The sequence below is a fragment of the Sander lucioperca genome, chromosome 16 (genome assembly GCF_008315115.2).
Source record: "Sander lucioperca isolate FBNREF2018 chromosome 16, SLUC_FBN_1.2, whole genome shotgun sequence".
Taxonomy (NCBI): domain Eukaryota; kingdom Metazoa; phylum Chordata; class Actinopteri; order Perciformes; family Percidae; genus Sander; species Sander lucioperca.
The window spans coordinates 28,775,680-28,791,609 of record NC_050188.1 but is presented as its reverse complement, the minus strand read 5'-3'; the positions used below and the strand labels follow the sequence as shown (position 1 = coordinate 28,791,609).

The 15,930-nt window shown below is 41.4% G+C and overlaps 1 protein-coding gene across 3 annotated transcripts in view; it reads left to right on the top strand.

Moving 5' to 3' along the window:
* thrb (thyroid hormone receptor beta) overlaps positions 1-15,930 on the top strand; it is a 194,701-nt gene that overhangs the window by 135,541 nt on the left and 43,230 nt on the right. For 2 of the 3 annotated variants that reach the window (XM_035993128.1, XM_035993130.1), the window contains exons 3-4: positions 8,597-8,665; positions 12,214-12,264. In XM_035993128.1, coding sequence (XP_035849021.1) covers positions 8,659-8,665; positions 12,214-12,264 — 58 coding nt within the window. In that variant the 5' untranslated portion in view covers positions 8,597-8,658. The remainder of the gene's footprint in view (positions 1-8,596; positions 8,666-12,213; positions 12,265-15,930) is intronic. The other variant, XM_035993129.1, reaches the window with a different exon arrangement.

The following is a 15,930-nucleotide window of genomic DNA, read 5'->3' as shown; positions in this document are numbered from 1 at the left end:
CACACAGGGAAGTTAACTAGCAGTCCAGCCAAAGCCACACAGAGTTCACCTAGTGTTTCTGTTTAGAAAGTGTAAAAGAAATCAGATAGAGGAAGTAGGAAAGTAGAGAAGGCCAAAGCTCAAAAGGGCAGACTGGGCCGCTCCGTGCCACTACAGCTAATTTTATGCCTGCGGTGGAAGTCCATTATTGTCACTTTTGTTTATTTAGGGCACTAATGTGCAAAAATGGCAATTAGAGAGCCACAAAAAGCACTCCGCCGTACAGCCGTATGATTTTTTTTCCCCATTCCAAAATGAATTGCCATCTGTGGACCTATTGGATGGAATTGGGTTGTCCTGAAATGCCTCCCCGTGAGTATACTTGCATTGCCAGACCTTCCTCCACAGCGCTGCGGAGGAGGGTCTGGCTAGTCCACACAGCATTCTGGGATGGAAGAAAAATGTGCTCTGGATTATTGGCATTTCTTTAAACCAATCACAATCGTCTTGGGCGGCGCTAAGCGCCAGACGGAGCAACGGTGCTGCTGCAAAATAGTCTCAGGAAGGAACTTGTTTTGGTGGACATGTACGTTCAAAAGTAGTTTTAGTCGTGCAACAGAAAACTCTGATTGGACAGATAGTCTAGCTAGCTGTCTGGATTTACCCTGCAGAGATCTGAGGAGCAGTTAACCATAGTCCTCAGAAATCCACCGGAGGTTAGAACGCCAACACAAAGAAAGAGGAAGGGGACGGACATCCGGCCTAAAAAGAGGGACATCCGGTGGAATTTCCAGCGACACCGGAACTATCCCGGAAATGAAACGTCGTCGAAATAGACTATGCCATATCCAACTGAAGGAAATAAATAAATAATCAAAGGCGGATTTGATGCGACTTTTACGTCAATCTACATCGACGTTTGTCACAATTATGCGCCGGCGGGAGTTAGCCCTAGACACAGACAGTAAAATTAAAAACTTGACTAGGCCTACAAAATGGAGAACAGTGATGGAGCTAATTTGGCTCTCTTTCTCTTCATTCTTCTCCTCCTCAGCACCTGCTCATTAATGTTACGGCTGCCATTACACAAACATTTTGAAATAAAAGCTAAAATGCTTACTTCCTCCATAACCTCCCTAACTTGAGTGCAACAGCGTGCTGCGTCTGATGTCATTGTTATTGTTCTTTTGCGCATGTGGGTCAGTTCGAAACCGCAAACAGTTCACACTGGAATCTGATATAGGCCACATTTTAAAAGGTAATGTGAACAGCCAAACAAAAGATTGGATCTGAGCAAAAAAAAACGTAGCCGTATATTATTTATAAGAGCATTTGATAGAAGTTCTGTTAGTCTCTGGGCTTGACAAATGTAGGAATTTAACCAACTTGAAACTGGATCCAACATGGAACCAGTTTTTCGAAAGCCAACCATCAGGAGCCAGCTGTTTTCCTTCAGTCTGCTTGCTCTGTCAATAGACTCAGCCACTGTCTGTGATATAGATACGAGGCTATGGATAAAACTGTCCCCAATGAAGAGTTCACTTTGCTCACTGTCTGCTGTGTCTTGTTATCTCAGCGTCCTACTGTGACCTGCAATCATTTTACTTTATCGGCCTATGTACCCATTCATTGTCTGTTTTCTCCTTCCATCTATCTTCATATTTGTTCCAGCCAGAACATCTTTGGGCCTCTGTCTGTGTCCTCATTAGAGCTTTAGAAACCTGTTGTATGGATGAACCAGCTTTCGGGCCTTCCCCAGCTGTTGTCTGGATATTAAATGCTCTCTAGGGTGAAAAGCAGCAAAGCGAAGCAGAGTTTCCCATAATGCTTTTCAAGCCAGCTGTTCTTCCAGTGCAAAGGACTTATGAAAGCTGTAATTCTTTTTACATTTTCGGAGCTTGTTGACGGTGAGATTTTGAAAACACACGTGGGCTAAGTACAAAATGGAAATGGTTGTTTAAAAAGTTGATTCAATACAGGGTTTAATTCAAGGTTTTCCTCATTTAAAAAAGGAGCAGGTAAAGGCTCGGTCAGCTGACGTTATTTCATGTCTTCCAAGATGATGGTTTGTGTCTTTGGATTGACACAGAGGTACAAAGCATTGTTGTTTGTTGCTCTGTGCAGCTATGGTTTGGATGTCTTGTCCGAAAAGGTTTGGTTGAGGGCTGTTGGAATGAACTCTGGAATATCATTTGAATAGTAAATAAACAATACTAATACCAATCAGTTACTAACCCAGGAAATAAAACGTTGTTGGAAAAGTCGATATACACTACTCCATTTATGATGTTTCAGCTGTGCTTTCTAACAAAGCGAGACTAATAACCGGTTAAAAACGTCCCTTACTCGCGGTAAATAGCAGTCCACTTCCGTGTTTTGGTACAGTTGGTTTACACCTGATGCGACCAGTATGAAATGTACTGGGACAAACTTCTCAAATGGACTTCAGATCATGTTAACAATAATCAAAAGAGCTGGACTTGGGGTCAATTGTACTCTGATCAGGGCCCTGGTCCCTGATGTAAAGCCCCCTTACTGCAATATGCCATTGTATTTTTATATTTTAAATTGTCATTTGTGAAAATGGGGCTGTAACACAGAGAGCTCCAGCAGGAAATGCAGGATCATCCATCAGTTGAACCACACACAAAAAAACACACACAAAAAAACACAAAACGCGTAGCAAAATTCACTTCTAACGTTTAACTTAACATAACTACCAAGATAACATTACGTGTGTTTGTAGGTGATATAATACTTTCCCCTTGGTAATGTAGCCTATGAATTTCCATGAACACAATTCTAAAATGCACGAGACATAAAGGCTTCTGGGATCGGTTGATAACTCAAACTTGCCGAGAACCTAGACACCCGTTTGATTACATTGACTCATGCATTAGGCACGGTTACGGTCTCGTTCATTAGCCTGGCGCGCGGTCTCCTCGTGACAGCCTACCTACCATGTAACAAACATTTAACTTAACATAACTACCAAGATAACATGACGTATATTTGTATGTGATATCCATTGATAATGTAGCCTATCTATGTACACAATCATCTAAGATGCACGAGAAATAAAGGCTTCTGGTATCGGTTGATAACTCAAACTTGCCGAGAACCTAGACCTTATGGTCTCGTTCAGTAGCCTGGTGTGCGGTCTCCTCATGACAGCCTACCTACCATGTAGCAACATTCACTTCTCTAACATTTAGCTTAACATAACCACCAAGATAACATGACGATGATTGCCATGAACACAATCATCTAAAGGTGTGGACACAGAGCCGATAATCGGCCGTTGGACAGGTCAGTGACTCGAGTCTGTTTGGTGTGTTCCGTGCCGTCGTCCGTCCGAGGGGCCCATTTGACATGTATAACCGGTAGGACGGGCACTGTCGGCAGTCGGACTAAAATGACCCATCTGACTGGTAGAGTGCTAACCCGGAAACGGGGAGCGGAATGAGCGTGACTAGAGTCTCTCAAAATCTGGCGAAAATCTTTTAAACTGACCTTTGTCGATCTGAAATGAAGACTCTCGCTTAAAATGTTTTCAGAAACACGTTTCGGTGAACTAGTTTACCACAATAATGCTTCAGCATCTCAATAGAAAACATTGAGTCTAACTTAATAATCCATTCCACGAAGCGGACCCGACAAAAGTAAATCACAGGGTCGTATGGACGATGATACCACACCAAACACAACAACTGTTACACCACAGTCAGGGATGCTTATCACGCCATCCCCCGTGCTGCACTTGGACACTCTGACCACGTCATGGTTCATCTGATCTCCGCCTACAGGCAGAAACTAAAGCTCGGCAGTGAGGACATCAAGGAAGTGGACCAGTGAGGACCAGTGAGGCTGTGGAGGATCTCCAGTCGTGTTTGGATTGTACTGACTGGGATGTGTTCAGGACTGCTACCAACAGTCTGGATGAGTACACAGAGCCTGTGACGTCATACATCAGCTTCTGTGAGGACTGCTATGTTCCATCAAGCACCAGGGTGAATTACAACAATGACAAACCCTGGTTCACAGCCAAACTCAGAAGGTTAAGGCTGGCTAAGGAAGACGTGTTCAGGAGTGGGGACAAAGACAGATTTAAAGAGTCGAAGCACAAGTTTAGCACGGCAGTGAAGTAGGCTAAACGACGGTACTCTGAGAAGCTCCAACGCCAGTTCTCAGCTAACGACTCTGCGACTGTCTGGAAAGAACTTAGGCAGATCACCACCTAGCCAATGACCTGAACGAGTTCTACTGTCGATTTGAAAGACAAAAGGACAGTCCTGACACCATCCCCCACGACACCTCCCTACAGCTACAGCCACTGTGCATCACCTCCACCTCCCCCACCTCAACAGGTCCTGTGCCCCCCCACCAATGCCCTCCTTAAAGGTCCCGCCCTCCCCCTCCACCCCCCCACCCACCTCAGTGACGACTCTCTCCATCCACGAGAGGGACGTCAACAGACTCTTTAGGAGACAGAACCCCAGGAAAGCTGCTGGACCGGATGCTGTCTCCCCATCACGTGCCACGTGCCAGCCATGCCACGTGCCAGCCTGTTTCAAGACCTCAACCATTATCCCTGTCCCCAAGAAGTCAAGGACCACAGGACTTGACAGATGACTTCAGACCCGTCGCCCTGACCTCTGTGGTTATGAAGTCCTTTGAGCACCTTGTGCTTTCACACCTCAAAGACATCACCGACCCCCTCCTGGAGTTTTTTTTCTGCAGTTTGCCTACAGAGCCAATAGGTCTGTAGATGATGCAGTCAATTTGGCCCTACACTACATCCTCCGGCACCTGGACTCTGCAGGAACCTACGCCAGGATCCTGTTTGTGGACTTCAGCTCTGCCTTTAATACCATCATAGCTAGGAGACGCTCTCCTAGCTAGGCGTGCCTGACTCGACCTGGAGGTGGATCACTGACTTCCTGTCTGACAGGATGCAGCATGTGAAGCTGGGGAAACACGTCTCCGACTCAAAGACCATCAGTACCGGATCCCCTCAGGGCTGCGTTCTTTCTCCTCTGCTCTTCTCCCTGTACACCAACAGCTGCACCTCCAGTCACCAGTCTGTCAAGCTTCTGAAGTTTGCAGACGACACCTCCCTCATCGGACTCGTCTCCGATGGAGACGAGTCCGCCTACAGGTGGGAGGCTGACCACCTGGTGACCTGGTGCAATCAAAACAATCTAGAGCTCAACGCTCTAAAGACAGTGGAGATGGTTGTGGACTTCAGGAAGAACCCAGCCCCACCTGCCCTCATCACCCTCTGTGACTCCACAATTAACATTGTGGGGTCTTTCCGCTTCCTGGGAACTACCATCTCCCAGGACCTCAAGTGGGAGCTGAACAACAGCTCCCTCGTCAAGAAAGCACAACAGAGGATGTACTTCCTGCAGCAGCTGAAGAAATTCAACCTGCCAAAGACAATGATGGTGCACTTCTACACAGCCATCATTGAGTCCATCCTCACATCCTCCATCACCATCTGGTACGCTGCTGCCACTGCCAAGGACAAGGGCAGACTGCAGCGTGTCATTCGGTCTGCAGAGAAGGTGATTGGCTGCAATCTGCCGCCGCTCCAGGACCTATACGCTACCAGGACTCTGAAGCGTGCTGAAAGGATTGTGGCCGATCCCTCCCACCCCGGACACAAACTCTTTGAGACACTCCCCTCTGGCAGGAGGCTGAGGTCCATCAGGACCAGAACTTCACGACACATGAACAGCTTTTTCCCCTCCGCCACTTGCCTTATTAACAAGGCCCGGAAACCACCCTGACTCTCCACCCCTGGCTCTTCATGCCACTGTTCTCTCTCTGCTGTAATGCTCTTTGCTCTTTATTTTTTATTTTTATTTCTATCTTTATTTTTAATTTAATTTAATACATACTGTGTACATATACTTATATTGTTTATACCTATACTTATATTGTTTAATATTCCATCTAGAGAATGTGTGACGTGCACCAACAACACCAAAACAAATTCCTTGTATGTGTTAAAAAACGTACTTGGCAATAAAACCCTTTCTGGTTCTGATTCTGATACCAAAATCAAGAAAATACGTAGTGGTGACCACAATTTGATCTATAGAGCTGGAAAACAGCTGATTGTTGCGCACCATTTTCTCTCACTCTCTCTCTTCACGGAGAAACAGCTGATCAATGATCTACTAGCATAAGTGTAACAGAGCTGTGTGACATTGTAATCAAATATATAAATGAAAATAGGTTGAGTATACTGTAACCAATATTTACATATAGGCCTATATAAAGATCAGTCTCAGGTTGAAACTTGTAGTTCTGAAAGTTAAGTTCCACATCTTAAGGTAATGTTTATGTATGTTTAATGTATGCCTTAGTTTGAGGTTTTTATTGCATTTCAGAAAATGTTTTCTTTAAACACAATGTAATATGGCACTTAAATGCACTTAATATTTTTAGTCTTTTGAGAGATGATATTGTAAGCAATGTAGGCAATAAAAAGGTTGCTTTTTCCAAAAATTAAACCAAACTACCGGTATTGTATATTATTGCTCATCAATAAAACAAAAGTATTTCTTATCCGATTAATCGATGGAATAATCGGTAGAATACTTGATTACTAAAATAATCGATAGCTGCAGCCCTAGTGGTCTAGACCTACTCTATCCGTAAAGTGCCCTGACATAGCTCCTGTTATGATTTGACACCATAAATAAAATTGAATTGGACAAATTGTGGCATCAGACTGTGTTAGTGTTAGCTATAGGTGTACCTAATAAACTGACAACTGAGCATACAGTGGCTTTATCAAAATTGAAACTAGAGAGGTATAATTTTTTCCAGAACACAAGTGCAGCCCTTTGTTCTGATACACTGAATAAAGGAATGAATGAATGAATTTAGGAATAGTCTACATTCAGTTACTGTACCTGTTTAGTTCTGGCTGCTCCATGCTCAAATGAATGTGCTACATTCTCCCACTGCTAATGGCAGCTAATGTCTTGCTACCAAGTAGGTACAATTCAATCAGGAGAGACTTCATTTAAGAGTGAAATAAGTTTAATGAACATGGTGCACGATAGGTTGGTATGTTTAGAGTCTTTGGCGATTAGACTCCATCCCAATGTTAAGTTGTAAAGGGAATATCCCCCCGATGGAGTCTAGAGACTGGTGGAGGTGATGAAGGGGTAAAGGAAGCCTTAAGATCTGGATGGATGTGATGTGAAGCGGGACTTCTGATGGAGGAACCCTGGGTGCTGGGAATGATGAGAACTGGAGGTGAATTGTGTGTGTGTGTGTGTGTGTGTGTGTGTGTGTGTGTGTGTGTGTGTGTGTGTGTGTGTGTGTGTGTGTGTGTGTGTGTGTGTGTGTGCGCGCGCGCGCATGCGTGTATGCGCGTGTGCACGTGTGTGCGCGCTGCTTCAGCTCAGCTGTCTGACTACAGGTGAACACACACTGCTATGGATGTAACATTTCATCATTTCATCTTAATCTATTTGCTTCTTTATTAGCACACGGTATGTGGTAGAGGGAAAAAAACAATAATCATGCTTTTGAGAATCAAAAGTCTGCAAACAACACCTCAGATTTGTCATTTCTAAAAAATGGTTATGTAAACAGGTTTTCCATGTTTGACCACTAGATGTCACCCATAACCAGGGCCATACCATCTGAACAGTCTGTGTGCAAGGTTCCCCTTTGATAAACTGACACAGTAACCACTGCATCCTTGAACGGCTTGTGAGATGCCAAACCGAGGCATCAAACATCTCTTTGGATCCGTTTTATCCAGATGTGGAAAGTAACAAATTACAATTACTCACGTTACTGTAATTGAGTAGGGTTTTTTTTTTTGTACTTTTACTTTTAAGAGTAGTTTTTAAAATCTGTAATTTTACTTTTACTTAAGTACGTTTTGTTTGAAGTACAGTACTTTTTTAAAACAAATCCGTTACTGAGAAGAAGAAACAAAGGAAATAAAAAAGGTCTCTAATGTTGTTTTGGCAAAATATCTGTCAATGAACTCAAATCATAAATGGTTGTTGTCGCTTTTTGTGTGTGTGTGTGTGTGTGTGTGTGTGTGTGTGTGTGTGTGTGTGTGTGTGTGCTTTTTTCAAGGTTTTTGTCGCTTTTTTTTTTTTTTACTTTTTTGGCTCAGTACCCTTAACAAATCGCAAAAGACTGTGATTTAATTAAATAAGTATAAATAAGATATTAAAATTGGTATAGATATAAAAAAGTATATCTCCACTCGCTATTAAAACGTAACTAAGTAACTTTTAGTCTGAGTAAATTTTAAATGAACTACTTTTTTACTTGAGTAGATTTTTATACCGGTAATTTTACTTGGTAAAAGTTCATCAAAGTAATCGTACTTTCATTTAAGTGGAATATTTTTGCACTCTTTCCCCCTCTGGTTTTATCAAGCTGAAGAGGCTGATTACATCCAATTATTGGCACTTTTTTTTCTTTCAACCCACGATTTTAGACGCAGGGTTGGACAAGCTTTCAGCACAAAATACCTTATTTTTCAATCATTTTAGATTGAAGTTATTGTAAGCTGTTATATGAGTAATGCACTTGTAATGATTGATGGTTTCTTGGCTCTGTGTCCTGCTAGGTAGGTACCCAGATGTCTGAGGAGGCTCTGAGGATGTCGCCTTGGCCTTGAACCCCAACAGTATGTCAGGTAAGATGTCCAGCCTGATTACCCCAACACACACTCACAGCCTCATACCTGCAGGTTTGTTCCAAATACAATTTAAGCCCAGCTCAGACCAAAGATTTACGACAAAACTGTTTTAGAACGTCGCAGAGAAAAGTTTCAGCGGTCTGATCCGGCCCGTCTCAGCTCAACTCAAACCAGTTGATGGTGCAGCTGAATCAGCTGGTCGAGTCTCCAGAGGCTGGTTTTAGAACGTAAGGGACGTCACCTGTTTCAACAGCCTATAGAGAAGTCAGCTATAAACTATAGAAATAAAAATATCCATAATCTTTATGTTACAAACAGCTGGTCTAAATGGTAGAGTTTTAGACCGAGCCTCAACAAGCGCCCGAAAGCACGGTAACGTCATATGGTAAAGAGAGATAGAGAGTGACTGCGCCCAGCGGCGTTCTCACACAACACGTTCTCACACAACACGTTCTCACACCCATCTCGTAAAATATGGATGCTTGGTCAGGTGCATTTGTCATTCTTATTGACGCTAAAAAAGTCTCCTTTAGCGCTTTAAGTAAACGCACTTGGTCGGGACTATTGCCGTCCCTTTAGCACTATAAGTAAACACGCTTGGTTGGGACTATTGCCGTCCCTTTAGCGCCGTCCCTTTAGCGCCGTCCCTTTAGCGCTATAAGTAAACGCGCTTGGTCGGGACTACACTGTGTGCAGAATTATTAGGCAAATGAGTATTTGGACCATATCATAATTGTTATGCATTTTTTCCAACTCCAAGCTATATAAACTTGAATGCTTATTGGATTTAAGCATTTCAGGTGATGTGTGTTTGTGTAATGAGGGTGTGGCCTAAGGACATCAACACCCTATATCAAGGTGTGCATAATTATTAGGCAGCTTCTTCTCCTCAGGCAAAATGGGCAGAAAAAGAGATCTGACTCCGAAAAGTCAAAAATTGTAAAGAGTCTTTCAGAGGGATGCAGCACTCTTGAAATTGCTAAGATATTGGGGCATGATCACAGAACTATCAAACGTTTTGTAGCAAATACTCAAAAGAGTCGCAAGAAATGTGTTGAGAAAAAACCCCGCAAATTAACTGCCAAAGATCTGAGGAGAATCAAACATGAAGCTACCAGGAACCCATTATCCTCCAGTGCTGTCATATTCCAGAACTGCAACCTACCTGGAGTGCCCAGAAGTACAAGGTGTTCAGTGCTCAGAGAAATGGCCAAGGTAAGGAAGGCTGAAATCTGACCACCACTGAACAAGAAACATAAGTTGAAACGTCAAGACTGGGCGAGGAAATATCTGAAGACAGATTTTTAGGTTTTATGGACTGATGAGATGAGAGTGACTCTTGACGGACCAGAAGGATGGGCCCGTGGCTGGATCAGTAATGCACAGAGCTCCACTGCGACTCAGACACCAGCAAGGTGGAGGTGGGGTGATGGTATGGGCTGGCATTATTAAAGATGAGCTAGTTGGACCTTTTCGGGTTGAAAATGGAGTCAAAATGAACTCCCAAACCTACTGCCAGTTCTTAGAAGGTACATTCTTCAAGCAGTGGTACAGGAAAAAGTCTGCATCTTTCAAGAAGGCCATGATTTTTATGCAGGACAATGCTCCATCACATGCATCGAAGTACTCCACTGCGTGGCTAGCCAGTAAAGGCCTCAAAGATGACAGAATAATGACATGGCCCCCTTCCTCACCTGATTTAAACCCTATTGAGAACTTGTGGGCCCTTCTTAAACGGAAGATTTACGCTGAAGGAAAACAGTACAGCTCTCTGAACAGTGTATGGGAGGCTGTGGTGGCTGCTGCACAAAAAGTTGATCATCAACAGATCAAGAAACTGACAGACTCCATGAATGGAAGGCTTATTACTGTTATTGAAAAGAAGGGTGGCTATATTGGTCACTGATTTTTTTTTTTTTTTTCAGAAATGTTTAAATTGAGTTGTTTGTTGATTATTCTCACTTTAACAGATGCAAATAAACAAGTGAGATGGTAACATTTTCATTTTTCATTTAGCTGCATAATAATTCTGCACACATCAGAGTTGCCTAATAATTCTGCACACATAGATTTTCTCATTAGAAAGCCAAAATCTCACTTTTACTTCCTTAAATATTATATAATTATAATATATATAGGTTTATTAACATTTTGGATTGACTGTGAGTGCTGTAGTTGTTCAATAATAAAATTAATCCTCAAAAATACAACTTGCCTAATAATTCTGTACACAGTGTATTGCCGTCCCTTTTTACGTAGTTATGTTAAGGAAAAGGTCGTGGGTCGGCGTACGGTTCCGTGACACGCGGGAACTACTGGACGGTTGGGTTTAGGAAAGGGTCGTGGGTGGGCGTCCAGTTCTGTGACACGTGGGAGGAAAGAAAAAAACGACTATAGCAAACGTGACAAGCGGGACGCGAACCCCGCTCTCCTGGGTGAAAGTCCTGTGTTTGACCCATCCACTCCCCCAACCAACGTCCTTACGCGGAAATTCGCCCTTACATACTACTCGCTAAATCCTATCTAACTGCTGCTCTCCCTGGTGCGTTACACAAACACGCTGAAAGATGCCTTTTTCGTCGCATCAGACGCTGACAGCCACTGTCCAAACGTCCTTATTTTACGAGTTCAGAATGAGAACGGGTTGTAGAACAAAGCCGTGAATCAGAGAAATACAGTAAAACCTGTTTCCGCCAATTCATCACTAGAAGTGTAACTGTAGCAAGCATCTCACTATCACTAACGTAATCCACATTCATATTTAGGCAAAACAATTGATATATCCAGCTACAAAAAAAGCCTAAAAGTCGGAAGTTAGAACGGAAGTACAACGAGGCGTTGTCATGGAGATGATACACCATCTCGTGTGAACTGGCAGGTTTTAGAACGTTGCAGACCGGCTCGTTGCAAGTAGTTGCAAGTTTCAACTCGTCTTCTTTCATCTTTGGTCTGAACTGGGCTTTAATGTGTACTGATACATATATTATCTAAAGCTTTTCTGGTGCACTTACATTTAGTTTTCTAAAGAATGTTAATACTGTCCCTTTTTTTTTTGAAAAGAAAGAAAGAAACCATTTATTACAGATCATTCAGTGCACACTAGGAAAGTAGACTAGCACACATAAACGGCAGTTTGCCTGGCTCTTAGTGAACCAGCTGTACGTGCTGCTGTCTACATTACAGACAGGATGTCCCGTACATTGAACATTGTTTACCCATCCCAGATAGTGCAACGGGGGAGAATTGGCTGTCACGTGTGGATTTAGCCCCGTCCCGGTGACATACGCTATCCACCGCCGCATTGTAAACAGACACAAGCTTACATGTATGAGGAAATGAACCTGATTCCCGCACTCACTGTAACACCACACCAACAACAGCAACATGCTGTGATGTTTCTGCTTCATTCACATGAACCTGCTGTTTTCTGTGCAGAGGGGCCACCTCTCTCACCTGTTTCACTGACTGAAGTAGTTCAAAGTTAATAGTTCTGAAGCTGAAGTAGTTAAAAGTTTTGTTAAAAGTGACTTTCCCATCTATTTTAGAGCCAGCAGAAAATTGCTCCCCCCGCTGGAAAGATGAGGCCATTCAAAATGGTAATATTAATCTTCCCTTTTAGCACTGCTTTTCCTCCTCTCTGTCAGTCTGCGTGAGCTTTGGTAGCACTCGTAAAAAAAAAAGCTTTTCACTAAAAAAATGACAAGCTGCTTCAGATCCTGCTTTAAATGTTATAAAAAGAATTTAAAAAAAAAGGCCTTGAATGACTTGAGGAATTCTCTTCAGATCTGATAATTTGGGTAAGTACTCATTTGGAGAAATTTACAAAAATATGTTTGCTTTTCTTTGTGATATTTTTGGGGCTTTCACTTTCCACAAAAAAAAAGACATCCATTACCCAAACCATTAACCGCCGAGTTCCTGGGAAATGTTTCACTGTGATCTCATTTTGATGCTTTTTTTGTGTGGCTGTTTGGCAGAGGAGCTGCAGACAGAGACCAGTCATGTCTTTCATTTTGAATGCATTCATTGTTTAGAGCTAAAGTTATATATTGTTTGGTTGTCCAGGTTTGTGTGATTCGAATAAATGCAAAATAATAGTAAATTAAATCTAATGCAATTTTTAAAGCATGTTCCAAAAAAAGTTTGAATTTAAATTAGATTTGAAATATGAATGTTGTCTGCCTGAGCAAGTAGAATTAAGGACACTTTCATTTACAGGTCTGTGAATTTGTAATTCCTGGAAAGGAGTAGGCCTATCTACACAATTTGGCACCCATTTTCAGGGGCAGAAGTAAAAACATTACACTTACTCTCATTACTGTAACAAAGTAATTTTTTTTGACATTTTACTTTTACTCAAGGCTAGGGCTGGGCGTTATGGAGAAAATCAAATATCACAATATTTTTGACCAAATACCTCAATATCGATACAGCAATGATATTGTAGTGTTGACTATTGGTGCTTTCCCAAAATATTTACACAATGAGATTTTTGATAAATAATCATCAGTAATGTTGATATAATGACTAAGTGGGTAAATGCAAATAATAGAACAGCTAGAACAGTCTGGTAAATTCAGAAAATTACATCACTTTACTGTAATGCAGCCTTTAAAACCAGGAAAAGACAACACTTATATACGATATATTACGATATTACGATATCCAAAATCTAAGACGATATCTAGTCTCATATCACGATATCGATATAATATTGATATATTCCCAGCTCTACTCAAGGCCATTTATCACAACAAGTTTTGTATTCTGCTAAATTTTAAGTCACATTCGTTACTGGGTATAAAACCATAACATAAAGAAAAGTCCTGACAAACTGTGTGAGAAATGAACAAAAGAAAGGAGATAAATCTGCTGCAGCAGAGAAGAAGCTGCTGGTGCGCAAGTGTTTGCGTTCACTGGCCAAGTTGGCTGAGCTTCTCTGCTCGTTGTTTTGATAGCCGGTCAGGCTGCGCGTGCAAAAAACGTTGGTATTTCACGTATAGGGAACGGTCTGTGAGAGCCGTGTGGAGGCAATCCCAGCTGCTGTTTTTTTTTTTTTTTTTCAGTATTTCGAGTACAGCTCCAGAAAATCCATCCGTGTGTGTGTGTGTGTGTGTGTGTGTGTGTGTGTGTGTATAATCATACCCAATGTGTTTTTCAAATGTTTCCCTTTCAGGTAGTTTTCCTAACCACATGTAACACTGCACATACTTACATAGGTCGACATTAAAAATCACTGAGGATAAAAACACAATAAGTCCAAAGGCTTATTTCCATTTTTGTCCTGTGTGTGTGTGTGTGTGTGTGTGTGTGTGTGTGTGTGTGTGTGTGTGTGAGAGAACTGGTAATCAGCATGTGTGATCTGAATAGACTGACCATTCTCTCTCTGAAGTAAGACATGCACATCGGTGTTTGTATAGAAAGATAACATGTTGACTTGCTCTTTCTTACTCTTATTTTACCTTGAATTTGACTGTGGGCAACTGCAACTAAATACATTTCCCTGAGGGGATCAATAAAGTATTCTGATTGCTTCTGATTCCTAACATGATGTTGGCATGGCTCATGGTGGCTTTCGTTCTAATTGATGATGTCTCTTTGGAGATGGTCCACTGTCACTGAATAAGTGACCTTAATGTTATAGTGTTGAAGCACATTGTATCTCCATGCTGTGTGTGTGAATCCACTTTTCTTGCGTTGCTTGCTGATGGAGCAGCTGGCATTGATATCTCGATGACATCATCTCCCCGGTCTGTCTCTCAGCTGTTCAGCTAAAGCAGACTGCTGTCACAATTTCAGACTGAGCTGTGTAATCCAACATTTCCATTTGGTGTTGTCCTTCTCTGTAACGTGTCCTGAATTTAGAGTTTCACACGTTTTCTGAGTCAAGTTAATTTCATTTATATAGCCCAATGTCACTCATTTTTCCTTAAGTGGCCTTATATTGTACAGCATACAACAGCCTCTGTCCTTAGACCCTGAGCAATGTTCATCAGAAAAATAGTGCTTCTGTCAGCTTTGTTACGGTGTTTACGCTGCATGGTAAATAATTTATATTATAGTTATTAAACAGTATTCATACTGTTAATTGACTTTACAGTATGTTACTGTAAACATAAAATACAGTATATTTCTGTATTTTGTTTTATTTAAAGTAAAAGTAAGATACTGGCAGCAGAGACGCCAGTATTTTACTGTTATTTAACAGTATATATACTGTTAAATTACTTTACAGCCTGTTACTGTAAAAATAAAACACAACAAATGTCTGTACAAGACAATACTGCAATACACTGTATTTCTACATACTATATGATTCCATAGTAAAAAATTAAAATGCAGTATATTTGTGTGATTATTTGAATTTACAGTAACATTCTGGTTAGGGGGTTGCCAGTAGATTACTTTAAATTCCCACTTTTCAATGTAGGCAGGCATAATTGATAATAAAATAAGCAAATTTATATTTAAAATAATTTTTTTTTAATAACATTAGAACCTTATTGTTTTGTAGGCTACAGAAATCTGCGTTATTGTGATTAATTATATAAAATAGGCAATAAACAACTTAGAAAGACTATAAATCAATTTTATTTAAAAGAAGGAAGTGTCAAAAATAAATACTGCTTCTCTAAAAAGCAACTGAAAACTTGGATGACCCAGAGAAACTAACCAAAAGAGATTTTTTAGTAACCAAATGTCAGACTGCCTCTGACCAAACGAGAGAAAAAAAACTGATACACAAGTTATTATAAGTTATTTATTTTACCAAACTTGAAGTGGACTCTACCAACTTAGTAACCTTTTTTACCAATGATTGACCCAAATATTTTCTGTTGATACGGTACCGCGATATGAATATTTCTGCCGCTGAGCCTTGCCGATAGGGTGGCTTGTTTACTATGCACACATGACGGCCGTGAACGTAGCATGAGCACCAGCTACTTAAACTTCCAACATGTCGGCTGTGTGGAGGTATTTCGAGATATGTAAAACAGATAACAAACTTGCTATTTGCAGTACTTGTAAAGCACAAGTGATGCAAGGAGGCGTAAAACAACACTCGTTCCACACTACAAATATGATTACGCATCTTAAAGCAGCCATATTATGCTCATTTTCAGGTTCATAATTGTATTTTAAGGTTGTACCAGAATAAGTTTACATGGTTTAATTTTCAAAAAACACCATATTTTTGTTGTACTGCAGTGCTCTCTCTCACTGCTGCAGATCCTCTTTTCAGCTGGTCTCTGTTTTAGCTA